At 46.4% G+C, this 27,435-nt stretch overlaps 1 protein-coding gene and 1 long non-coding RNA gene across 3 annotated transcripts in view; one reads left to right on the plus strand and one right to left on the minus strand.

Annotated features, from left to right (window-relative positions):
- Positions 1–13,355, minus strand: part of LOC135530792 (kinesin-like protein KIF13B) — a 29,111-nt gene extending 15,756 nt beyond the window's left edge. The window contains exons 1-7 of the mRNA XM_064958975.1: positions 13,245–13,355; positions 12,993–13,090; positions 12,567–12,650; positions 12,216–12,309; positions 3,647–3,659; positions 3,479–3,539; positions 330–422 (exon numbers count right to left, since the gene is read on the minus strand). Of these exons, the coding sequence (XP_064815047.1) occupies positions 330–422; positions 3,479–3,539; positions 3,647–3,659; positions 12,216–12,309; positions 12,567–12,633 (328 nt within the window). The 5' untranslated portion in view covers positions 12,634–12,650; positions 12,993–13,090; positions 13,245–13,355. The remainder of the gene's footprint in view (positions 1–329; positions 423–3,478; positions 3,540–3,646; positions 3,660–12,215; positions 12,310–12,566; positions 12,651–12,992; positions 13,091–13,244) is intronic.
- A 335-nt stretch (positions 13,356–13,690) lies between these two features.
- Positions 13,691–23,944, plus strand: LOC135530793 (uncharacterized). Of its 2 annotated transcripts, XR_010453898.1 has the most exons (6): positions 13,691–13,836; positions 14,075–14,186; positions 15,262–15,504; positions 15,676–15,720; positions 23,160–23,319; positions 23,477–23,944. It is a non-coding gene; the product is annotated as an uncharacterized LOC135530793 (long non-coding RNA). The 2 variants fall into 2 exon arrangements; XR_010453897.1 differs by having other exon boundaries at positions 13,691–14,186.
- The last annotated feature ends 3,491 nt before the right edge of the window (positions 23,945–27,435 follow it).

Here is a 27,435-nt window from a genome sequence, read left to right on the forward strand (position 1 = left end):
TGAGTAACTACTCTAATATGGTAATTCCCGCCTTTGAGGTTCCCGCCTTCGAGGTTCCCGCCTTTTTGAGGTTCCCGCCTTTTTGAGGTTCCCGCCTTTTTGAGGTTCCCGCCTTTTTGAGGTTCCCGCCTTTTTGAGGTTCCCGCCTTTTTGAGGTTCCCGCCTTTTTGAGGTTCCCGCCTTTTTGAGGGAGTTTTTTCTAGCCACTATGTTTCTGCATCGCTTGTTCTTTGTGGTTTTAGACTGGCTAATTGTATATAACTTTGTGACATCTGCTGATGTAAAAAGGGCATTATAAAAATACGTTTGATTAATTGACTGGTACCAACCTGTCTGTCCATAAGCGAAGATACAGGCGTTATAGCCCAAGAAGGCATTGTCCAGAAGACTCTCTCCAAGGCACTGGAACACGACCTCTTGACCTGAGAGACACACATTACATTCCAATTGAGTTTTACAAGAATATGTGGCTATTTCTCCAAGGCAGAGATTTCTCTTCCCTGAAGACAAGAGGCTGGATTTCCAGGTCTGTTCCTTTCTACAGTTGTACTAGTTCAGTTAAAGCTGGGGCCTGTTTTTCCCTCCACGCAGCGCTCTGGGACCAGGAAATATGGTGCTTCCCTCCACGCAGCGCTCTGGGACCAGGAAACACAGTGCTTCCCTCCACGCAGCGCTCTGGGACCAGGAAACACAGTGCTTCCCTCCACGCAGCGCTCTGGGACCAGGAAACACAGTGCTTCCCTCTAAGCAGCGCTCTGGGACCAGGAAACACAGTGCTTCCCTCTAAGCAGCGCTCTGGGACCAGGAAACACAGTGCTTCCCTCCACGCAGCGCTCTGGGACCAGGAAACACAGTGCTTCCCTCCAAGCAGCGCTCTGGGACCAGGAAACACAGTGCTTCCCTCCACGCAGCGCTCTGGGACCAGGAAACACAGTGCTTCCCTCCACGCAGCGCTCTGGGACCAGGAAACACAGTGCTTCCCTCCACGCAGCGCTCTGGGACCAGGAAACACAGTGCTTCCCTCTAAGCAGCGCTCTGGGACCAGGAAACACAGTGCTTCCCTCTAAGCAGCGCTCTGGGACCAGGAAACACAGTGCTTCCCTCCACGCAGCCCTCTGGGACCAGGAAACACAGTGCTTCCCTCCACGCAGCGCTCTGGGACCAGGAAACACAGTGCTTCCCTCTAAGCAGCGCTCTGGGACCAGGAAACACAGTGCTTCCCTCCACGCAGCCCTCTGGGACCAGGAAACACAGTGCTTCCCTCTAAGCAGCGCTCTGGGACCAGGAAACACAGTGCTTCCCTCTAAGCAGCGCTCTGGGACCAGGAAACACAGTGCTTCCCTCTAAGCAGCGCTCTGGGACCAGGAAACACAGTGCTTCCCTCTAAGCAGCGCTCTGGGACCAGGAAACACAGTGCTTCCCTCTAAGCAGCGCTCCGGGACCAGGAAACACAGTGCTTCCCTCTAAGCAGCGCTCTGGGACCAGGAAACACAGTGCTTCCCTCCACGCAGCCCTCTGGGACCAGGAAACACAGTGCTTCCCTCCACGCAGCGCTCTGGGACCAGGAAACACAGTGCTTCCCTCTAAGCAGCGCTCTGGGACCAGGAAACACAGTGCTTCCCTCCAAGCAGAGCTCTGGGACCAGGAAACACAGTGCTTCCCTCCACGCAGCGCTCTGGGACCAGGAAACACAGTGATTCCCTCTAAGCAGCGCTCTGGGACCAGGAAACACAGTGCTTCCCTCTAAGCAGCGCTCTGGGACCAGGAAACATAGTGCTTCCCTCCACGCAGCCCTCTGGGACCAGGAAACACGGTGCTTCCCTCTAAGCAGCGCTCTGGGACCAGGAAACACAGTGCTTCCCTCTAAGCAGCGCTCTGGGACCAGGAAACATAGTGCTTCCCTCCACGCAGCGCTCTGGGACCAGGAAACACAGTGCGTCCCTCTAAGCAGCGCTCTGGGACCAGGAAACACAGTGCTTCCCTCTAAGCAGCGCTCTGGGACCAGGAAACACAGTGCTTCCCTCTAAGCAGCACTCTGGGACTAGGAAACACAGTGCTTCCCTCTAAGCAGCGCTCTGGGACCAGGAAACACAGTGCTTCCCTCTAAGCAGCGCTCTGGGACCAGGAAACACAGTGCTTCCCTCTAAGCAGCGCTCTGGGACCAGGAAACACAGTGCTTCCCTCCACGCAGCACTCTGGGACCAGGAAACACAGTGCTTCCCTCCACGCAGCGCTCTGGGACCAGGAAACACAGTGCTTCCCTCCACGCAGCGCTCTGGGACCAGGAAACACAGTGCTTCCCTCCACGCAGCACTCTGGGACCAGGAAACACAGTGCTTCCCTCCACGCAGCACTCTGGGACCAGGAAACACAGTGCTTCCCTCTAAGCAGCGCTCTGGGACCAGGAAACACAGTGCTTCCCTCCACGCAGCGCTCTGGGACCAGGAAAAACAGTGCTTCCCTCTAAGCAGCGCTCTGGGACCAGGAAACACAGTGCTTCCCTCTAAGCAGCGCTCTGGGACCAGGAAACACAGTGCTTCCCTCCACGCAGCCCTCTGGGACCAGGAAACACAGTGCTTCCCTCCACGCAGCACTCTGGGACCAGGAAACACAGTGCTTCCCTCCACGCAGCACTCTGGGACCAGGAAACACAGTGCTTCCCTCCACGCAGCGCTCTGGGACCAGGAAACACAGTGCTTCCCTCCACGTAGCGCTAGTTGCTTGCAGCAGAGTTGCTTCTCGATTGCTTCGTGAAACACCCCCCTGCAACTAATAAACAACTCACCTGTTACCTGGTTAAATCCAATTGAAACTTTTAAATTTTGTGCAACTTGTTGCAAGCAGCAGCCAATCAAAACGAATGCGTTTATAACGTGATCGATTCTAAGGATCGGGACGCTGACCCAGTTGTCATGTCAACGGGAGATGTATAAACAAATAGTGCCATTAGGGCTAGTATGTACATGGTTTGGAAGTCAATAAAATGTTATTGTGAACACAGACCTCTCTCTAACCAGTTTCAACTGGAATTGTTCAACGTAAACTGCGCTAGCTAGTGAGTTTGTTGTTAGCTTGGTTAGCTCGTTGCTAGCAGTTCTGGCGATTTAACTTTGGTATTCTAAACTCACTCCATGTCATCTGCTGCATTAGGCCTCATTACACTGGGATTTCACCAATTATTTGTTTATATAACCATTTCGTTATTGTAAAAGGATCAATTTAGACAAATTTAGCTACATTTCTTAAAGACATCGACTGGGTTTTGTGGATATTGTAGCTATGTCCTTTTGTCCTGTTATCCTGGGTGTAGTGTGAAATTGCACCTAGATGCAGTTCCTGGGTCCATTTAGCAATGGTTAAGGATTAGGACTGGGCAAAGGAAGTCTGATCCTAGGTCTGTACCTAGGGGGAAACTTCACCCCAGAGCATTATTTTGCTATTGAAAAAAATGTATTCAACATTTTGATATGTAACTAACCTGCAAACTTGTCTGTGTCGGCCTCATCCATGGACCAGAAACAGTAGTCATAAGCAAAGACCTGAGGGGGGGAAATGACAGCCAGTTGAGGAACACACACACAAAACCTTCGTAGTGATTTAATAGTGATTTTGTAACCTCACAATACTGTCCTGGTTAAGGGCTCACCTTAGGCTGATTCCTGGACAGGACAACAGAGGAGAAATGGAAAGCCACAGTTAACAACAGCTTACCTCAAGACAAAGTGGGCTAACTAATAACACCAGTGTTGAGTAGCATTCAGGTACAGGGTAAAACATTTAAGCTATTAAAAAAACGTATCAAAAAAATGTGTTTTTTTAAATCATCATAGGCTTAAAGCTGTAAATGCAACTAATCCTCATGCCATGGATCTGAGACGTGAGAATGCTGTGACCTTCACTCACTAAAGGTCTTGGAACGATTAGGCTAGACCGCGCTTGGAACGATTAGGCTAGGCCGCGCCTGGTACGATTAGGCTAGGCCGCGCTTGGAACGATTAGGCTAGGCCGCGCTTGGTACGATTAGGCTAGGCCGCGCTTGGAACGATTAGGCTAGGCCGCGCTTGGTACGATTAGGCTAGGCCGCGCTTGGTACGATTAGGCTAGGCCGCGCTTGGTACGATTAGGCTAGGCCGCGCCTGGTACGATTAGGCTAGGCCGCGCTTGGAACGATTAGGCTAGGCCGCGCTTGGAACGATTAGGCTAGGCCGCGCTTGGTACGATTAGGCTAGGCCGCGCTTGGAACAATTAGGCTAGGCCGCGCATGGAACGATTAGGCTAGGCCGCGCCTGGAACGATTAGGCTAGGCCGCGCTTGGAACGATTAGGCTAGGCCGCGCTTGGAACGATTAGGCTAGGCCGCGTGCCCTTCAAACCCAGACGGACGTTCCTCCTCTCCTATCAAAACAACAACTTCAATACGGTTCAATACATTTTAGGTAATTACACCTTATCCATCTGCACATACACTACCGTTCCAAAGTTTGGGGTCACTTAGAAATGTCCTTGTTTTTGAAAGAAAAGCACTTTTTATCCATTAAAATAACATCAAATTGATCAGAAATACAGTGTAGACATTGCTAATGTTGTAAATGACTATTGTAGCTGACAACTGTTGTTCTGATTAAAGAAGAAATAAAACCGGCCTTCTTTAGGCTAGTTGAGTATCTGGAGCATCAGCATTTGTGGATTCGATTACTGGCTCAAAATGGCTAGAAACAAAATAACTTTCTTCTGAAACTCGTCAGTCTATTCTTGTTCTGAGAAATGAAGGCGAGAAATTGCTAAGAAGAAACTGAAGATCTCATACAATGACGTGTACTACTCCCGTCACAGAACAGCGCAAATTGGCTCAAAACCAGAATAGAAAGAGTGGGAGGCCCCTGGCTGTGCCACTCAAGGACATTCAGAGACTTGTCTCAAAGCCATTCCTGCGTTGTCTTGGCTGTGTGCTTAGGGTCATTGTCCTGTTGGAAGGTAAACATTTGCCCCAGTCTGAGGTCCTGAGTGCTCTGGAGAAGGTTTTCATCAAGGATCTCTCTGTAATTTGCTCCATCCATCTTTCCCCTCTATCCTGACTATTGTCCCATTCCCTACCATGATTAACATCCTCACAGCATGATGCTGCCACCACCATGCTTCACCGTTGGGATGGTGCCACGTTTCCTCCAGACGTGACGCTTGGCATTCAGGCCAAACGGTTCAATCTTGGTTTCATCAGACCAGAGAATCTAGTTTCTCGTGGTCTGAGAGTCCTTTCGGTGCCTTTTGACAAACTCCAAGTGCGCTGTCATATGCATTTCACTGAAGAGCGGCTTCCGTCTGGCCACTCGACCATAAAGGTCTGATTGGTGGAGTGCTGCAGAGATGGTTGTCCTTCTGAAAGGTTTTCCCATCTCCACAGATGGAACTCATAGCAAAGGGTCTGAATACTTATGTAAATAAGGAATCTGTTTAAAAAAATATATATTTAATACATTTGCTAAAATGTCTAAAAACCTGTTCTCTGTCATTATGGGGTATTTTGATGTCATTATGGGGTATTTTGATGTCATTATGGGGTATTGTGATGTCATTATGGGGTATTGTGATGTCATTATAGGGTATTGTGATGTCATTATGGAGTATTGTGATGTCATTATGGAGTATTGTGATGCCATTATGGAGTATTGTGATGTCATTATGGGGTATTGTGTGTAGATTGATGAGGATAATGTTTTATTTAATCCATTTTAGAATAAGGCTGTAACGTAACAAAATGTGGAAAAGGGGAAGGGGTCTGAATACTTTGTGAAGGAAGTGTAAAGGTTTAGGTAAAGTGACTAGGCAACAGGATAGATAATAAAACAGTAACAACAGCGTATGTGAGTTAGTGCATTTGCTTGTTTGACTCAGAGTCAAGGGGTCTGAATACACTGTAAATTAAAGTTATGTGAGTTTATACAATACATGTAACTATCAGAATAAAGGAAACACTTGAGTAAATGAGGGATACAGAGTATTTTGAAAGCAGGTGCTTCCACACAGGTGTGGTTCCTGAGTTAATTAAGCAATTAACATCCCATCATTCATAGAAATGCCAAGTTGCCCATTATTTTGGTTACCATGGTTAATAGAGATCTCAGTGATTTAAAAGGAGGGATCTCAAGGGAGCACAGGGGTATTTTAAATGATTTTTAATTAAAATTTGTATTACATTTTTTATTTAATGAGGCAAGTCACTTAAGAACAAATTCTTATTTACAATGAAGGCCTACCTGGGAACAGTGGGTTAACTGCCTTGTTCAGGGGCAGAACCACAGATTTTTACCTCGTCAGCTCGGGGATTCGATCCAGAAACCTTTCGGTTACTGGACCAACTGTCTAACCACTAGGCTACCTGCCATTTAAAGGGTGTGTGTGTGTGTCAGTCGCCAGATCTCAACCCCTTTGAACACATACGAGAGGTTCTGGAGTAGCACCTGAGAGCATTTTCCATCATGATCAACAAAACACCAAATTATGAAATTTCGTGTGGAAGAATGGTGTCGAATCAAGTTCCAGACACTTGTTTCTTCCATCCAATAGACTTCCAGACACTTGTTTCTTCCATCCAATAGACTTCCAGACACTTGTAGAATCTACGCCAAGGTGTAATGAAGCTGTTCTGGTTCGTGGTGAACCAACGCCCTTTTAAGACACTTTATGTTGGCGTTTCTGTTCTTTTGACAGTTACCTGGACCTACCAACTATACTTAGAAAGTGGGTGATTTTATAATTTCTGTATATTTATGCTTAGTTGCAACTAAACCACAGGGTAGCTTGGCTGACTTTAAACAAGACCCTCCTGTGTAGAAGTAGTGTGTGTTACAGGCGCTTTATGAAAGAGCAACATTAAGCCTGTTGGCTTCTCCTGGCCTGCTGGAGCATTCCTCAACTCTGATAGCTGGCACATCTTCACAGCCAGCAAGAGTACACTCTCTCTCTCGCTCTCCCTTTTTTGTTCTCCCGCTCTCTCAAGGGGCTCCAACAATACATGTTAAAAGCAACCCCCGGTGAGAATACCCCACAATAAAATTACTGATTTAGTTTGTCGGCACATAAACATTCCATCCCTGATAAGGACCGTAAAGACAGCAGGTTTATTATAGCCCAAGGCCTCCACTGGCTGAGATCCTCCACTAGCCTTGTGATCTCCTAAACCAATAGAAAAACAAATCTTATTATAAAGAGACACATATTGAATAGTTCAAGGACATTTACTCATAAAAAAAAAGGCCCAGACCTCCCTGCAGCAGCCTGATGCTCTGGTAAGATCATCCCATAATAACCCAAATGGAATCTGGGAAGAGATTCATTCTGAAGCCAGCAAAACATGTTCATATTGAGCCCAGGGGATAGACAGCACAGACAGACAGCACTGCAGCGTGTCAGGGCAGAAATCACAATCAAAAACAAAAAATGTCCCCACTGCTGATTGTAGACTATAGAAAGGAGCCCATAGGCTAACAAACCCCCAAACTAACCAGGGTCCATAGGCTAACAAACCCCCTAACTAACCAGGGCCCATAGGCTAACAAACCCCCAAACTAACAAGGGTCCATAGGCTAACAAACCCCCAAACTAACCAGGGCCCATAGGCTAACAAACCCCCAAACTAACCAGGGTCCATAGGCTAACAAACCCCCAAACTAACCAGGGTCCATAGGCTAACAAACCCCCAAATTAACCAGGGTCCATAGGCTAACAAACCCCCAAACTAACCAGGGCCCATAGGCTAACAAACCCCCAAACTAACCAGGGCCCATAGGCTAACAAACCAGGACAGGTATTTGTTCTGCTGAAACAGGTCACCACCTCACCAGGACAGGTACACAATCCCTCCTGTGAGCATCCGTCACATCTGCACACTCACCGACTGACTGACTGACTACAGAACAGACACACCCTTTGTAAAGAAAGGCACAGGCCAGGCCAGAGCAAAGGGGAGGGTAGAGGAGTGGAAAGGAGGGTTAGTGCCAAGTTACCAGACAGAGTTGACTCTTTCTGTGACTGAGTGTGCATACAGAGCATGGCATACCAGGCAGCAGTATCTCTTTAATGGAGCTGATGACACAGAAGGTATATACTGTAGGTAGTTTAGGCTGATGGGACTAGAGAGGAGACAATGTTCAACAGGGAAGTATGAGGTCATTTTCCTTCTCTACACTGAAGTCTATACCATGTCCTTTGAGCATTGAACTGTTAAGGTCATTCTATGTACATTGTAGACTAGCCTACCAGTAGAGTATCTGCGATCTGTTGGCTAGAGGGCACATGCCAAGACCAGATTGGGCATCATTGCTATTTAAACGCAACAGTTTGTGACAAAACCATCAGTTGAGTTGAAAATGCGATGGAAACACATTTAACTTTTTATTTTTTTATTTTTTTATTCGGTACAGCATTTTTTCTTCTTCTCGCTTTCACGTCCAAATCACCTGAGCATTAACTGCAATTTATTGTGAAACTCAGTCTTGTAGATTATTTGAAAAACAAAATGTTAAAAAAAGGTCCCGAAACAATCATTCTGATTCCCATGTGAGAGTGACTCAAATATCACCCAGAATATTTAAGGGGGATTGTTCCATGCTTGATAAAAGACCCAGCTAACACCAGACACAGATGAAGACCTAGCTAACCTGTAACTAGCTAACACCAGACACAGATGAAGACCTAGCTAACCTGTAACTAGCTAACACCAGACACAGATGAAGACCTAGCTAACCTGTAACTAGCTAACACCAGACACAGATGAAGACCTAGCTAACCTGTAACTAGCTAACACCAGACACAGATGAAGACCTAGCTAACCTGTAACTAGCTAACACCAGACACAGATGAAGACCTAGCTAACCTGTAACTAGCTAACACCAGACACAGATAAAGACCTAGCTAACCTTTAACTAGCTAACACCAGACACAGATGAAGACCTAGCTAACCTGTAACTAGCTAACACCAGACACAGATGAAGACCTAGCTAACCTGTAACTAGCTAACACCAGACACAGATGAAGACTTAGCTAACCTGTAACTAGCTAACACCAGACACAGATGAAAGGGGAAACAGAAGTATATTTGCCAACTTTAATTATATTTTCTGACACCCTAAAGTCAAATGTTGGCACCAGTAGCGTAGCTATCTGAATATACAAACCACTCCCTCCGCAAACACGCCTTCTCCGATGTTGGTACCAAGGCAGTACTTATTTAAATTAGATAAGAGAATATAATGTTAGCATTGGTGTATTAAAATGAGTTAAGGTGATATCACCCTATCTCCTTAGTCATCCCGTCTCCTGAATCCAAGCGTTTGACATGGGGGAAGGGACCAGTAACAAACTTGATCAATGTAGAAGTAACATTAATTGTTCACACTTTGGTGATCACACTTTGATCTGCTTTTATCCAAATATCATCCAATTTCATGAAAAACATGATTTGGACTGTTCATGACCTTTAAAAGAAAAATAAATCAGTCTCAAGACTTCAATGGGATTGGTGCCACAAATGCTAAAACCTTAGCATGTGGAAACGGTGGTAGACAACGAAACCAAGGCTTTGCTGTCATACCATGTCCATAAACTGCTAACAGGTTCAGGAAATCAACAGGCCATTTTGTAATTTGGGTAAACTAACCATTTATGTAAAACCTTTTGAGTTTATTACATCCTAACACACACGCTTCAACACCTGCATTGCTTGCCGTTTGGGGTTTTAGGCTGGGTTTCTGTACAGCACTTTGAGATATCAGCTGATGTAGTAAGAAGGGCTTTTACAAATACATTTGATTAGATTGTTTTTATCTGCAACAAATCAGTTTGGTGGAAACACACCATTGGTGGAAAATGTACATGGTTTTTTTATACATATTTTTAGAATATTCACATGAAAATTTGTCACCAACTGGATGGAAGCTGAGCTAACGACTCCAAAATAAACAACAAAAAATAAGTTATTTTTTCCCCTAATAAACTTCCTGCAATTGAAGAACCTTCTGGGGGGGAAGCATTTTGTTACTTTTCAACAAGCTAGTAATCTATGATAAGGGTTGACCTCGAGAGGAAACCAATCCAGTGGCCTAGAATCCCAACGCAGAGCAAGCTATCTCAAGCCTCTGTTCCAATATACACTAAACCACACCACTTACAATGAAGCCTTGTACAGTGGATGTCGATTATGGCAGCCAACCACACTTCTCCGATTCAGAGGGGTAGGGGTAAAAATGACGAAGACACATTTCAGTTGAAGGCATTCAGTTGTACAACTGACTAGGTATTCCCCTTTCCCTTCCAGTTGTACAACTGACTAGGTATTCCCCTTTCCCCTCCAGTTGTACAACTGACTAGGTATTCCCCTTCCAGTTGTACAACTGACTAGGTATTCCCCTTTCCCCTCCAGTTGTACGACTGACTAGGTATTCCCCTTCCAGTTGTACAACTGACTAGGTATTCCCCTTTCCCCTCCAGTTGTACAACTGACTAGGTACTCCCCTTTCCCTTCCAGTTGTACAACTGACTAGGTATTCCCCTTTCCCCTCCAGTTGTACAACTGACTAGGTATTCCCCTTTCCCCTCCAGTTGTACAACTGACTAGGTATTCCCCTTTCCCCTCCAGTTGTACAACTGACTAGGTATTCCCCTTTCCCTTCCAGTTGTACAACTGACTAGGTATTCCCCTTTCCCTTCCAGTTGTACAACTGACTAGGTATTCCCCTTTCCCCTCCAGTTGTACAACTGACTAGGTATTCCCCTTTCCCTTCCAGTTGTACAACTGACTAGGTACTCCCCTTTCCCTTCCAGTTGTACAACTGACTAGGTATTCCCCTTTCCCCTCCAGTTGTACAACTGACTAGGTATTCCCCTTTCCCTTCCAGTTGTACAACTGACTAGGTATTCCCTTTCCCTTCCAGTTGTACAACTGACTAGGTACTCCCTTTCCCTTCCAGTTGTACAACTGACTAGGTATTCCCCTTTCCCTTCCAGTTGTACAACTGACTAGGTATTCCCCTTTCCCTTCCAGTTGTACAACTGACTAGGTATTCCCCTTTCCCTTCCAGTTGTACAACTGACTAGGTACTCCCCTTTCCCTTCCAGTTGTACAACTGACTAGGTATTCCCCTTTCCCCTCCAGTTGTACAACTGACTAGGTATTCCCCTTTCCCCTCCAGTTGTACAAATGACTAGGTATTCCCCTTTCCCTTCCAGTTGTACAACTGACTAGGTATCCCCCTTTCCCTTCCAGTTGTACAACTGACTAGGTATTCCCCTTTCCAGGGCCTTGAAAATGTATTTGCCCTCTTTCTGATTTTTTTCAACCAAAACCACATTTTTTAATACTTATTTTCTCATTTGTTAATCCATCTAATATTAATTAGATAAAAGGGAACCTGAAGGAACAAATAATAAGCATTAAAAAAAAAATTCTGTTAACAAAGTTATGAAACATCCCAGTTCCCCTTTATACCACTCTGGCGCTGCAATGACTACAACCAAATGCTTGCTGTAGTTGTTGATCAGTCTCTCACGTCACTGACATGGGTCCCATTATGTCTGGTGAAAATCAAAACACTGTATTCTACAGTAAGAACCTCATACCAACGGTCAAGAATGGTGGTGGTTTGGGGATGCTTTGATGTCGTGGCAGGACTTGAAAAGAGCAGTTCATATTTGAAAACCCACAAATGTCTCTGAGTTAAAGCAGTTCTGCATGGAAGAATGGGACAAAATTCCTCCACTGTGATATGAGAGACTGATCAACAACTACAGGAAGTGTTTGGTTGCAGTTATAGCAGCTAAAGGGTGGTACAACTAGTTAGAGTGTAACGGGCCAATTACTTTTTCACACAGGGGCATTGGGTGTTGCACAACTTTGTTTATGAAATATGTAATTGTTGTGTTAATTGTTCACTCAGGTTCCTCTTTATCTAATATTAGGTTTTGTTTGAAAAATGTGAAAACATTCAGGATCAACAATATGCAAAAGTAGAGAAAATGGGGCGAATATTTATTCACTGTATCTGGCATGTATTCTAAGTCGTGAGCTAGTGTAGGCAGGATATTAGAACGTAACCATAGTGATATCTAATAGCTGCCAAAAAATGAGCCGTTGCTTGTCGCTGTCCTCATACCTTGAGCTGACCGCAGCATTCCTAGAGCTCCCGCTGAAAAGGTTTGTGTGTGTGTGGTGTTTGTTTCTACCTCGGGTCTCCCTTGCTCAGGTTCTGACTAGCTGGATTCAACACTGTCTGGTTCCCGTTCATCTCCACCACACATTTAGTCTTCAGATCCTTTTCTGGCGGGGAACACACAGGACAACAACAGTAAACAAGAACAGTTGTGATGGGTCCAGGAATAGCTGATGATTCAAGGCTGCTAAAAAAAATATATATATATTTTAAATCACACAGCTAGTGCATCAACATAGCCACACCAACATGTCCTAATGTTTACATAATGAATAGAGGTGTTTTGTTTTATTCTAATAGTGTAGCACCATGCTATTTCAGTCCATGTCAAGCACTGGTCACAAGGTTTGTGTTTTGATCTCACCTCTTCTGTTCATTGGTCGGAGGCGAACAGCGACCTTTACATTGGAGTTACTCAAGTTGTCGTCCATGGCAGTAGGTTCTGTTGCTGGAATGAATCAGATTCATTAATAATGCATACCATTACTGTACTCGTATGAATCGTGCCACATCCCTCTTGGTATACATTCTAGTATCTACCTACTGGTTTCACCTTGACAAAATGTACACAACGTAAAATGGTTGATCTCTAAAAAAATAAATCACAGGTTATTTAATCATAGGAAGGTATAGAAAGTCAACTATAACTACACCTACAGACAAACACACTACTTACTGTGGGTTTTGTATTCCATCCAGTGCGTCCCAAGACGGAATGAAGGCTGTACGAAAAGCCAACTCTCGCAACAACAACAACGAGTTTATTGGACAGAGAAAGCTGTCAACTCACCGTGAGAAGAATTATTATTTCTCCCTTCCTCGAACTTCCCAAATGCAGGCAGAGTTGTCTTCCAGAAGTGCACCTTCCTTGGCTAGTTTGCGTGTTAGCTGGGTAAAAACAAGCATATGGTGACATTGGCGGACAAAAAAAAATTGGCAGCAACAAATATAAACAGTTTAGATAGCAAGTTGTCTTGAGTTCTTCCTATTATAAAAACATTCTCAATAAACACAAATTACACTCACAGTGTTGCAAACTCACCGGGAACGACGACAGCGCATTGCGAAAATGAATAGTTTTTCACCTGTTGCGTTTCCTGATATCGCCCGTAGAGATCACTGAAGTCATCCTAACCAGTCCTGAAACCTTAACCGGGTTTAGTGGGGATACAAATTACCCCACTCTTGTAGACTTGCGCAAAGGTCTGATCGTCAAGAATAAACTGTTCGAGACTTCCTTGATTTATTGTAGATAATTTTTAAAGTTAAACGTTTAAAGTTGTTTAGGAAAATATACTGTCTATTTATAGTAAAAGTAGGTGGAAAAGATTAGAAGTATAGATGTCGGAAGCATTTTTCAAAAGCTCATTTCATTAGAGACAGCGTCCAACGTTTTACATTATTTTGTTACGGACAGGGAATTTATGGGAATAAAAGAATAAGCGCTGTGATGTTGTTTTACGACAGTTTCCAGCAGCGGACGGCATGACTCGTGCAAGTGTGATTGAGTGTTGTTTACAGAGTTGACAGTTCTCTCATCTTCTCTAAGTTATTGTAGGCTTTATAACACGTTTCATATTGTGAATTTAGAGTATTAACGTAACCGAAGATATGGGGGAAGCCAAAGAAAAAGAGTACGCGTGTGGAACTATCCTCTACATTTCAGAAATGCTTCCCTCTGCTTGGGTTTGCTAAATTAGCCATGCTGCTAACTTACAATTCAGCTAACTAGCAAGGGAAAAACTGCATATCTATGTAATCAACCAACCCTGTCTCCGTTTTTGTAGACTAATAAAAAGTGAGAATGCTAGGTATGGGTTGACTTTCTAAAAGAGCTAGTTATTTATCTATGTTGTTGCTATGTGTCGGTAGCTAGCTAATGCCAGCTGATCTGAGCCGAGCTGGTGGTGATGATGAGCATTGCTGATGTCATCAATCAGCTGGTCGAAGCGCATGAAGAAGGAAATGACGTCAACCTCAACAAGTAAGAACCCCAACCTAACCAAACGTTAGGTACCTAACGTTAATCAACAGTTTTCCGGTAATTGGTTACTATTCTTATCGACACTATATACACAAAAGTATATGGGCACACCTGCAAATGAGTCGATTTGTTGCTGACAAGGTGTATAAAATCGAGCATATAGGCATGCAATCTCCATAGACAAACATTGGCAGTAGATTGGCCTTACTGAAGAGCTCAGTGACTTTCAACGTGACACCTTCATAGGATAAGCCAGTTCGTCAAATTTCTGCCCTGCTAAAGCTGCCCTGGTCAGCTGTATGTGCTGTTATTGTGAAGTGGAAACGGTTAGGAGCAACAATGGCTCAGCCGCGAAGCGGTAGGCCACAACAAGCTCACAGGAGTGCTGAAGCGCGTAGCACATAAAAATCATCTGCCTTCCCAGAAGAGTGGAGGCTGTTGTAGCAGCAATGTTCCTACATCTAGTGGAAAGTCTTCCCAGAAGAGTGGAGGCTGTTGTAGCAGCAATGTTCCTACATCTAGTGGAAAGCCTTCCCAGAAGAGTGGAGGCTGTTGTAGCAGCAATGTTCCAACATCTAGTGGAAAGCCTTCCCAGAAGAGTGGAGGCTGTTATAGCAGCAATGTTCCTACATCTAGTGGAAAGTCTTCCCAGAAGAGTGGAGGCTGTTATAGCAGCAATGTTCCAACATCTAGTGGAAAGCCTTCCCAGAAGAGTGGAGGCTGTTATAGCAGCAATGTTCCTACATCTAGTGGAAAGCCTTCCCAGAAGAGTGGAGGCTGTTATAGCAGCAAAGGGGAGGACCAACTCCATACTAATGCCCATGATTTTGGAATGAGACGTTGGACGAGCAGGTGTCCACATACTTCTGGTCATGAGTTGTATCTAAAAGCTCCCAGTCCACCACCTCGCCAAAGCCCTTGGGGAGGTTTCTTGTGACCCACCAAGTAAACAAAACCTTATGTCATGCCAGAAACCTGTCTTAAGCTCAAACGGGTGTGTGTACTTAAAATAGACAAGCATTTAACAATTGAAATTAACTTGAAGGAGCGTGTGTACTTGTATCTCTTTGTCCAGATCGCTGTCGTGACTGTGACGTTAAAACCCCATCGTTGTCCAGATCGCTGTGGTGACTGGGACGTTAAAACCCCATCGTTGTCCAGATCGCTGTCGTGGTTGTGACGTTAAAACCCCATCGTTGTCCAGATCGCTGTGGTGACTGGGACGTTAAAACCCCATCGTTGTCCAGATCGCTGTCGTGGCTGTGACGTTAAAACCCCATCGTTGTCCTCACATCAATTTCACAGGAAACATCTGTGTGTGAGTACATTCATGATGTAGCTTCAGTGAGACTAGAACGTCTCTGGCCACAGTGATTTATGCAAAATAATAATAATAATAAAAAATAAATAAATAACCAGCTATGTATTTATTTATTTATTGATCAGAAAAATAACCGGCTATTTAATTGTGCCTTCTACTCCCAACCAGGTGTTCCGGACTCTTTGAATACTCCACAGTCTTACAGGCTATGAGGTAAACCATTCAAAACAGTTCCCCCCCCCTTTTTTTTAACGAGGCAAGTCAGTTAAGAACAAAGTCTTATTTTCAAGAACTAGGAACTGTCTGTTCAGGGGCAGAACGACAGATTTGTACATTGTCAGCTCGGGGGTTTGAACTTCCAACCTTCCGATTACTAGTCCAACTCTCTAACCACTAGGCTATCCTGCTGCCCCAAAAGTCTACAAGCTCATTCCCAGCTCCCTATGGGCTATTCATGCATCGTATTGAGTCTAAAAGGTCTCTTCTATAAATCTATGAGAGCCATCGGAGCACGTTCTGATCCCTACCGGCAGACCAGAGATCGGGTGGAACAGGTCAGTGACACATTCCTGCACACACTTCTAGTTACCCGTCCCATTATGGCTTTACGCTACAGAGGTGCTTGCCGCTGTAATAGAATCATAATGGATTGAGTTTACGCGGCACCTTCTTCCAAGTCTCTCCTGTCTGTCTGTCCGTCCAGTTGAAGCAGCTGGGCCACAGTGTGGACAAGGTGGAGTTTATAGTGATGGGAGGAGCCTTCATGGCCCTGGCTGAGGAGTACAGAGACTACTTTATCAGGACACGCCTCGAACCCCTGTCAGGGCACGCCTCGAACCCCTGTCAGGGCACGCCTCGAACCCCTGTCAGGGCACGCCTCGAACCCCTGTCAGGGCACGCCTCGAACCCCTGTCAGGGCACGCCTCGAACCCCTGTCAGGGCACGCCTCGAACCCCTGTCAGGGCACGCCTCGAACCCCTGTCAGGGCACGCCGAACCCCTGTCAGGGCACGCCTCGAACCCCTGTCAGGACACGCCTCTAACCCCTGTCAGGACACGCCTCTAACCCCTGTCAGGGCACGCCTCTAACCCCTGTCAGGGCACGCCTCGAACCCCTGTCAGGGCACGCCTCGAACCCCTGTCAGGGCACGCCTCGAACCCCTGTCAGGGCACGCTCGAACCCCTGTCAGGGCACGCCTCGAACCCCTGTCAGGGCACGCCTCGAACCCCTGTCAGGGCACGCCTCGAACCCCTGTCAGGACACGCCTCGAACCCCTGTCAGGACACGCCTCTAACCCCTGTCAGGACACGCCTCTAACAATGTGGCTGAGGCTGTCATGTAACACTGCTACCCCCTCCCTCACGGAGGCTCTCAGGTAACACTGCTACCCCCTCCCTCACGGAGGCTCTCAGGTAACACTGCCACCCCCTCCCTCGCAGAGGCTTTCAGGTAACACTGCTACCCCCTCCCTCACGGAGGCTCTCAGGTAACACTGCTACCCCCTCCCTCACGGAGGCTCTCAGGTAACACTGCTACCCCCTCCCTCACGGAGGCTCTCAGGTAACACTGCTACCCCCTCCCTCACGGAGGCTCTCAGGTAACACTGCTACCCCCTCCCTCACGGAGGCTCTCAGGTAACACTGCTACACCCTCCCTCACGGAGGCTCTCAGGTAACACTGCTACCCCCTCCCTCACGGAGGCTGTCAGGTAACACTGCTACCCCCTCCCTCACAGAGGCTGTCAGGTAACACTGCTACCCCCTCCCTCGCAGAGGCTGCCAGGTAACACTGCTACCCCCTCCCTCACAGAGGCTGTTAGGTAACACTGCTACCCCCTCCCTCACAGAGGTTGTCAGGTAACACTGCTACCCCCTCCCTCACAGAGGCTGTTAGGTACTGCTAAGGTAGACCCTAAGATGTGTATTATTTGGAGGACTCTGGTCTCTGTGAAATAGTTACAGGCTGGAGTGTAATGGTTAGTTGGTTCCACTAGATGGTGCTAGATCTCTAGTTTGAAATGGAGCTCATGCTGGGCACCCCCTGCTCACCGCAATGTCTATTTCTATTGACACAAGCACTGTTCATGACTAACTATTCACACCCCTCTTGTTGGTGGAAAGAATTTTGCAAGTTTAAAGCTTTTTTTCCTGCAGTTCTACACATTTTGTCATGAGGTGCAAAGAATATGTTGCCTTTTTAAAGCTAATTTTCTTGCAATTCTACACATTTTGCTATGTCTAGTGTGTATTCGTCTGATATGAGTGACTAAACAAATGACATTAATATCTATGGGTTTCAAAACCTAAATAGAGTTTTAAAAAGATGTTAGCTGACATGGGCTAATTGATCTGGACATTTCTAACAAGTTATAATTAGCTCTGTAATGACAGACGAGGAACTGATAACGGCAGGTAGCCTAGTGGTTAGAGTGTAGAGGCGGCAGGGTAGCCTAGTGGTTAGAGTGTAGAGGTGGCAGGGTAGCCTAGTGGTTAGAGTGTAGAGGTGGCAGGGTAGCCTAGTGGTTAGAGTGTAGAGGCGGCAGGGTAGCCTAGTGGTTAGAGTGTAGAGGCGGCAGGGTAGCCTAGTGGTTAGAGTGTAGAGGCGGCAGGGTAGCCTAGTGGTTAGAGTGTAGAGGCGGCAGGGTAGCCTAGTGGTTAGAGTGTAGAGGCGGCAGGGTAGCCTAGTGGTTAGAGTGTAGAGGCGGCAGGGTAGCCTAGTGGTTAGAGTGTAGAGGCGGCAGGGTAGCCTAGTGGTTAGAGTGTAGAGGCGGCAGGGTAGCCTAGTGGTTAGAGCGTTGGACTAGTAACCGAAAGGTTGCAAATTCAAACCCCCGAGCTGACAAGGTACAAATCTGTCGTTCTGCCCCTGGACAGGCAGTTAACCCACTGTTCCTAGGCCGTCATTGAAAATAAGAATTTGTTCTTAACTGACTTGCCTGGTTAAATAAAGGTAAAATAAAAAATAAAAATGACCCAATTTATAAATTGTAACTTGTGTATTCTACTATTACAACTTTCAAGAGTAAATTTAAACCTGGAATCAGTTCCTGTACAATTTTTTTTGTTAAATAATAATTTAAATTGGCTCTGTATTTTTGCTGGAGGGGGACCCCTGCCGACCCCCTCACTCCCCACCTAAAGGGTGCGCCCCATAGTTTGGGAACCACTGTTGTAGAACATTTAAAAAAAAAAAAATCTATTTCTCAAGCTAAAATACTTATACCTTATTAACCTATCATACAAATGAGGAAGTGTACATTTTGATCTGATATTTGTTTAGAGAGTGAATTCTAAAGTTCACCCTCGTGTCCCCTGTGTCTTTGGGACTCTATGCTTTGGCCCTCTTCACTGCAGTAGGAGGGAGAAGTTTTGTGTGACTTCTGGGAGATCAATAGAAGATTGAGGGATGTGATAGAGGAGTTGGGGAATGGAGGTCTGGACCCTGAGGGCTTGTTTGTTTGTCTGTATTTATTCCTTAGTAGCTGATGAGGTCTGTGTGTGCGCCCGCCCTCCTGCTCATCCAGCAGTGTTATCAGCACGTTCAGACGGATTACTCTAATTGTTGAGGCTGCTTATCAGGCTGAGATGTGGGAGGCTCTTCTCTGCTGCCTGTCTGTCTGTCTGTCTCTGTCTGTCCCTGTCTGTCTGTCCCTGTCTGTCTGTCCCTGTCTGTCTGTCCCTGTCTGTCTGTCTCTGTCTGTCCCTGTCTGTCCCTGTCTGTCTGTCCCTGTCTGTCTGTCCCTGTCTGTCTGTCTCTGTCTGTCCCTGCCTGCCTGTGTCTGTCCCTGTCTGTCCCTGCCTGCCTGTCTGTCCCTGCCTGCCTGCCTGTGTCTGTCCCTGCCTGTGTCTGTGTATGTCCCTGCCTGCCTGTGTCTGTCCCTGCATGCCTGTCTGTGTCTGTCCCTGCCTGTCTGTGTCTGTCCCTGCCTGCCTGCCTGTCTGTGTCTGTCCCTGCCTGTCTGTGTCTGTCCCTGCCTGCCTGTGTCTGTCCCTGCCTGCCTGCCTGTCTGTGTCTGTCCCTGCCTGTCTGTGTCTGTCCCTGCCTGCCTGTCTGTGTCTGTCCCTGCCTGTCTGTGTCTGTCCCTGCCTGTCTGTCCCTGCCTGCCTGCCTGTGTCTGTCCCTGCCTGTCTGTGTCTGTCCCTGCCTGTCTGTGTCTGTCCCTGCCTGCCTGTCTGTCCCTGCCTGCCTGTCTGTGTCTGTCCCTGCCTGTCTGTGTCTGTCCCTGTCTGTGTCTGTCCCTGCCTGCCTGCGTGTGTCTGTCCCTGCCTGCCTGCCTGTGTCTGTCCCTGCCTGCCTGTCTGTGTCTGTCCCTGCCTGCCTGCCTGTGTCTGTCCCTGCCTGCCTGCCTGTCTGTGTCTGTCCCTGCCTGTCTGTGTCTGTCCCTGCCTGCCTGTCTGTGTCTGTCCCTGCCTGTCTGTCTGTGTCTGTCCCTGCCTGCCTGTCTGTCTGTGTCTGTCCCTGCCTGCCTGTCTGTCTGTGTCTGTCCCTGTCTGCCTGTCTGTCTGTGTCTGTCCCTGCCTGTCTGTCTGTCCCTGCCTGCCTGCCTGTGTCTGTCCCTGCCTGCCTGTGTCTGTCCCTGCCTGCCTGCCTGTGTCTGTCCCTGCCTGCCTGTGTCTGTAGGGTCAGAGTGTGTGTCAGTGTGTGCCTGCCTGTGTCAGAGTCCCGCTACGCCCTTGTTCGTTTGATGAGAAAAGCTTCAGTATTTAACCTGCAAATAGCTATTCAGATTATATCATTTTTTTTATTGACTCCTATCAGCCAATCGGATGTGTTCTCTGAAGCAATAAATCCTGTGATTGTCTTAAGTCAGTCATCAGATTGTTAGAATGGACATTGTGTTGCCAGTAATAGGTTGGAGGAATATGAGCTGAGATGACTGGTCTAGATGATGACTGTGGTCATCAAACCTGATAAGGGCTCTCGATTGTTTTATCATTGTCAAACCTGTCCAAGTGGAGAAAATGACAGCCAGACTGAAGAAGTAGATGTCTAATCTCAATTTAATCTGAATCTGCTCTCCTTGGTCCTGCAGTTTCAATACATCCTGGATCTGCTCTCCTTGGTCCTGCAGTTTCAATACGTCCTGGATCTGCTCTCCTTGGTCCTGTAGTTTCAATACATCCTGGATCTGCTCTCCTTGGTCCTGCAGTTTCAATACGTCCTGAATCTGCTCTCCTTGGTCCTGTAGTTTCAATACATCCTGGATCTGCTCTCCTTGGTCCTGCAGTTTCAATACGTCCTGAATCTGCTCTCCTTGGTCCTGTAGTTTCAATACGTCCTGGATCTGCTCTCCTTGGTCCTGCAGTTTCATTTTGTTGTGCCATTTTATGACGTGATTTTATAATGTCCCACATTTTCCTGCCAGGGACATTTAGAATGTCCCACATTTTCCTGCCATGGACATTTAGAATGTCCCACATTTTCCTGCCAGGGACATTTAGAATGTCCCACATTTTCCTGCCAGGGACATTTAGAATGTCCCACATTTTCCTGCCAGGGACATTTAGAATGTCCCACATTTTCCTGTCAGGGACATGATGGAGTTGTCCAGGTACTTGCTCTTGAGGTCGAAGTTGCCCCGAATGTAATCGCACATCTACAGTGGAAGTCGGACGTTGACATGCACCTTAGCCAAGTACATTTAACCTCAGTTTTTCACTATTCCTGACATTTTAATCAGTGTAAAACTTCCCTGTTTTAAGTCAGTTAGGATCACCACTTTATTTTAAGAATGTGAAATGTCAGAATAATAGTAGAGAATGATTTATTTCAGCTTTTATTTCTTTCATCACATTCCCAGTGGGTCAGAAGTTTACATACACTCAATTAGTATTTGGTAGCATTGCCTTTAAATTGTTTAACTTGGGTTAAATGTTTCAGGTAGCCTTCCACAAGCTTCCCACAATAAGTTAGGTGAATTTTGTCCCATTCCTCCTGACAGAGCTGGTGTAACCGAGTCAGGTTTGTAGGCCTCCTTGCTCGCACACACTTTTTCAGATCTGCCAACAGATTTTTTTTATAGGATTGAGGTCAGGGCTTTGTGATGGCCACTCCAATACCTTGAATTTGTTTTCCAAAGTTGTGGCAAATTGGCTTTTGGAAGTATGCTTGTGGTCATTGTCCATTTGGAAGACCCATTTGTGACTAAGCTTTAACTTCCTGACTGATGTCTTGATGTTGCTTCAATATATCCACATAATTATCCTCCCTCATGATGCCATCTATTTTGTGAAGTGCACCAGTCCCTCCTGCAGCAAAGCAACCCCACAACATGATGCTGCCACCCTCGTGCTTCATGGTTGGGTTGGTGTCTTTAGCTTGCAAGCCTCCCCCTTTTTCCTCCAAACATAACGATCGTCAATATGGCCAAACAGTTCTATTTTTGTTTCATCAGACCAGAGGACATTTCTCCAAAAAGTATGATCTTTGTCCCCATGTGCAGTTGCAAACCGTAGTCTGGCTTTTTTATGGCGGTTTTGGAGCAGTGGCTTCTTCCTTGCTGAGCGGCCTTTCAGGTTATGTCAGTATAGGACTTGTTTTACTGTGGATATAGATACTTTTGTACCTGTTTCCTCCAGCATCTTCACAAGGTCCTTTGCTGTTGTTCTGGGATTGATTTGCATTTTTCACACCAAAGTACGTTCATCTCAAGGAGACAGAACGCCTCTCCTTCCTGAGCGGTATGACGGCTGCGTGGTCCCATGGTGTTTATACTTGCATACTGTTGTTTGTACAGAATAATGTGGTACCTTCAGGCATTTGGAAATTGCTCCCAAGGATGAATCAGACTTGTGGAGGTCTACAATTTCTTTTCTGAGGTCTCGGTTGATTTCTTTTGATTTTCTCATGATGTCAAGCAAAGAGGCACTGAGTTTGAAGGTAGGCCTTGAAATACATCCACAGGTACACCTCCAATTGACTCAAATGATGTCAGTTGGCCTATCAGAAGCTTCTAAAGCCATGACATAATTTTCTGGAATTTTCCAAGCTGTTTAAAGGAACAGTCAACTTAGTGTATGTAAACCTCTGACCCCCTGGTATTGTGATACAGTGAATAATCTGTCTGTAAACAATTGTTGGAAAAATGACTTGTCATGCACAAAGTAGATGTCCTAACCGACTTGCCAAAACTATAGTTTGTTAACAAGACATTTGTGGAGTGGTTGAAAAACGAGTGACTCCAACCTAAGTGTATGTAAACTTCCGACTTCAACTGTAAAAATCCCATTTTTAAGATTCCTATATTGTACACAGGGTCAAACAGGAAGTTAGGTTCTGCTTTATCCCAACCCCTCTGAAATGTGTGTGTATATATATTTAAACCTTTTATTTAACGAGGCAAGTCAGTTAAAGAACATTTTTACTTACAGTGGCAGCCTAGGAGCAGTCAGTTAACTGCCTTGTTCAGGGGGCAGAACGACAGATTTTTACCTTGTCAGCTCGGAGATTCGATCAAGCAAATATTTCAGTTACTAGTCCAATGCTCTAACCACTCGGCTCCCATACATACAGAGGTTGGTCTAGGAGGCTAGACGCGTTAACCATATCCCTCAATCTGAACCCGTTCGGTTCAGATTGGTTCGTTCGGTCGTACTATAGAACTAGGTTCTATTTGTGTCAGCAAGACTGACCTCTTCTCCTTCTCGTTTTAGGTGCTCTGAACGCAGTAACACTGTGTCTGGGCATCGCCATCGAGACGCCTCCTGACTACTGTCTGAAGAGACACCTCAGTGACACGCTGGGGTACGGCTGTACCCGGCTGGAGATAGGGGTTCAGAGCGTCTACGAGCACGTAGCACGGGACACCAACAGGTCAGAGGGCAGAGGTTAAGGGTCAGGAGGGGGGTTTTGAATGGAGTCGTCATAGCGACTGCTAGTGATATGTCTTTAGTCTAACTAGCTGCTGGTCATTAATCACCATCATCCCAGACACCCTCAACCCACTCTAATTCACATACCGCCCCAACAGATCCACAGATGATGCCATCTCTATTGAACTCCACACTGCCCTTTCCCACCTCGACAAAAGGAACACCTACGTGAGAATGCTATTCATCGACTACAGCTCAGCGTTCAACGCCATAGTCCCCACAAAGCTAATCACTAAGCTAAGGACCCTGGGACTAAACACCGCCCTCTGCAACTGGATACTAGACTTCTTGACGGGAGGCCCCCAGGTGGTGAGGGTAGGCAACAACTCATATGCCACGCTGACCCTCAACATAGCTTTAAGCACCAGCTGTCAGAGCAGCTCACAGATCACTGCACCTGTACACAGCCCATCTGTACACAGCCCACCTGTACACAGCCCACCTGTACACAGCCCATCTGTAAATAGCCCATCTGTAAATAGCCCATCTGTACACAGCCCATCTGTACATAGCCCATCTGTACACAGCCCACCTGTACACAGCCCACCTGTACACAGCCCACCTGTACACAGCCCACCTGTAAATAGCCCACCTGTACACAGCCCACCTGTACACAGCCCACCTGTAAATAGCCCACCTGTACACAGCCCACCTGTAAATAGCCCACCTGTACACAGCCCACCTGTACACAGCCCACCTGTACACAGCCCACCTGTACACAGCCCACCTGTAAATAGCCCACCTGTAAATAGCCCACCTGTAAATAGCCCACCTGTAAATAGCCCACCTGTACACAGCCCACCTGTACACAGCCCACCTGTACACAGCCCACCTGTACACAGCCCACCTGTACACAGCCCACCTGTAAATAGCCCATCTGTACACAGCCCACCTGTACACAGCCCACCTGTACACAGCCCACCTGTACACAGCCCACCTGTAAATAGCCCACCTGTACACAGCCCACCTGTACACAGCCCACCTGTAAATAGCCCACCTGTACACAGCCCACCTGTAAATAGCCCACCTGTACACAGCCCACCTGTACACAGCCCACCTGTACACAGCCCACCTGTACACAGCCCACCTGTAAATAGCCCACCTGTACACAGCCCACCTGTACACAGCCCACCTGTACACAGCCCACCTGTACACAGCCCACCTGTAAACAGCCCATCTGTACATAGCCCACCTGTAAATAGCCCACCTGTACACAGCCCACCTGTACACAGCCCACCTGTACACAGCCCACCTGTAAATAGCCCACCTGTAAATAGCCCACCTGTACACAGCCCACCTGTAAATAGCCCACCTGTAAATAGCCCACCTGTAAATAGCCCACCTGTACACAGCCCACCTGTAAATAGCCCACCTGTAAATAGCCCACCTGTAAATAGCCCACCTGTAAATAGCCCACCTGTACACAGCCCACCTGTAAATAGCCCACCTGTAAATAGCCCACCTGTACACAGCCCACCTGTACACAGCCCACCTGTACACAGCCCACCTGTAAATAGCCCACCTGTAAATAGCCCACCTGTACACAGCCCACCTGTAAATAGCCCACCTGTAAATAGCCCACCTGTAAATAGCCCACCTGTACACAGCCCACCTGTAAATAGCCCACCTGTACACAGCCCACCTGTAAATAGCCCACCTGTACACAGCCCACCTGTAAATAGCCCACCTGTAAATAGCCCACCTGTACACAGCCCACCTGTACACAGCCCACCTGTAAATAGCCCACCTGTAAATAGCCCACCTGTAAATAGCCCACCTGTAAATAGCCCACCTGTACACAGCCCACCTGTAAATAGCCCACCTGTAAATAGCCCACCTGTACACAGCCCACCTGTAAATAGCCCATCCAACAACCGGTCCTGCCTGTTTTCCGGACCTCTGGCAGTCTCTATGGGGGTGCCACAGGGTTCAATTCTCGGGCTCACTCTCTTCTCTGTATACATCAATGATGTCGCTCTTGCTGCGGGTGATTCTCTGATCCATCTCTACGCAGACGACACCATTCTGTATACATCTCGCCCTTTGGACACTGTGTTAACTAATCTCCAGACGAACTTCAATGCCATACAACTCTCCTTCCGTGGCCTCCAACTGCTCTTAAACGCAAATAAAACTAAAAGCCCCGCCCTATCTCAGCTCGCTGGTCACCATAGCAGAACCCACTCGTAGCACGCGCTCCAGCAGGTATATCTCACTGGTCACCCCCAAAGCCAATTCCTCCTTTGGTCGCCTTTCCTTCCAGTTCTCTGCTGCCACTGACTGGAACGAACTGCAAAAAATCACTGAAGCTGGAGATTCCCATCTCCCTCACTGGCTTTAAGAACCAGCTGTCAGAGCAGCTCACAGATCACTGCACCTGTTCATAGCCCATCTGTATACAGCCCATCTATCTACCTCATCCCCATACTGTATTGATTTATTTTGCTCCTTTTGCACCACAGTTTCTCTACTTGCACATCCATCTTCTGCACATCTACCATTCCAGTGTTTAATTGCCATATTGTAATTACTTCGCCACTATGGCCTATTTATTGCCTTAACTCCCCAATTTGACCTAATTTAAACTCACTGTATATAGACTTTAAAAAATCAATTCTACTGTATTATTGACTGTATGTTTTGTTCATTCCATGTGTAACTCTGTGTTGTTGTTTGTGTCGAACTGCTATGCTTTATCCTGGCCAGGTCGCAGTTGTAAATGAGAACTTGTTCTCAACTAGCAAACCTGGTTAAATAAAGGTGAAATATAAAATAAAACAATCTACCTCATCCCCATACTGTATTTATTTATGTATTTATTTATTTATCTTGCTCCTTTGCACCCCAGTATCTCTACTTGCACACTCATCTTCTGCACATCTACCATTCCAGTGTTTAATTTCTATAATTGTAATTACTTCGCCACCACGGCCTATTTATCGCCTTAACTTACCTCATTTGCACACACTGTATATAGACTTGTTTCTACTGTATTATTGACTGTATGTTTGTTTATTCCATGTGTAACTCTGTGTTGTTGTATGTATCGAATTGCTATGCTTCATCTTGACCAGGTCGCAGTTGTAAATGAGAACTTGTTCTAAACTAACTTACCTGGTTAAATAAAAAGTACCTCTGGACAGGGACTCAGTACTGGTACTCTGTGTATATAGACAAGTTATGACCTCGTACCTCTGGACAGGGACTCAGTACTGGTACTCTGTGTATATAGACTAGTTATTACCTCTGGACAGGGACTCAGTACTGGTACTCTGTGTATATAGACAAGTTATTACCTCGTACCTCTGGACAGGGACTCAGTACTGGTACTCTGTGTATATAGACAAGTTATTACCTCGTACCTCTGGACAGGGACTCAGTACTGGTACTCTGTGTGTATATAGACAAGTTATGACCTCGTACCCCTGGACAGGGACTCCAGTACTGGTACTCTGTGTATATAGACAAGTTATGACCTCGTACCCCTGGACAGGGACTCAGTACTGGTACTCTGTGTATATAGACTAGTTATTACCTCGTACCTCTGGACAGGGACTCAGTACTGGTACTCTGTGTATATAGACAAGTTATGACCTCGTACCCCTGGACAGGGTCTCCAGTACTGGTACTCTGTGTATATAGACAAGTTATGACCTCGTACCCCTGGACAGGGACTCAGTACTGGTACTCTGTGTATATAGACAAGTTATTACCTCGTACCTCTGGACAGGGACTCAGTACTGGTACTCTGTGTATATAGACAAGTTATTACCTCGTACCTCTGGACAGGGACTCAGTACTGGTACTCTGTGTGTATATAGACAAGTTATGACCTCGTACCTCTGGACAGGGACTCAGTACTGGTACTCTGTGTGTATATAGACAAGTTATTACCTCGTACCTCTGGACAGGGACTCAGTACTGGTACTCTGTGTATATAGACAAGTTATTACCTCGTACCTCTGGACAGGGACTCAGTACTGGTACTCTGTGTATATAGACAAGTTATGACCTCGTACCCCTGGACAGGGACTCAGTACTGGTACTCTGTGTATAT

The sequence above is a fragment of the Oncorhynchus masou genome, unplaced genomic scaffold, assembly GCF_036934945.1.
Source record: "Oncorhynchus masou masou isolate Uvic2021 unplaced genomic scaffold, UVic_Omas_1.1 unplaced_scaffold_1422, whole genome shotgun sequence".
In the NCBI taxonomy this organism is placed as follows: domain Eukaryota; kingdom Metazoa; phylum Chordata; class Actinopteri; order Salmoniformes; family Salmonidae; genus Oncorhynchus; species Oncorhynchus masou.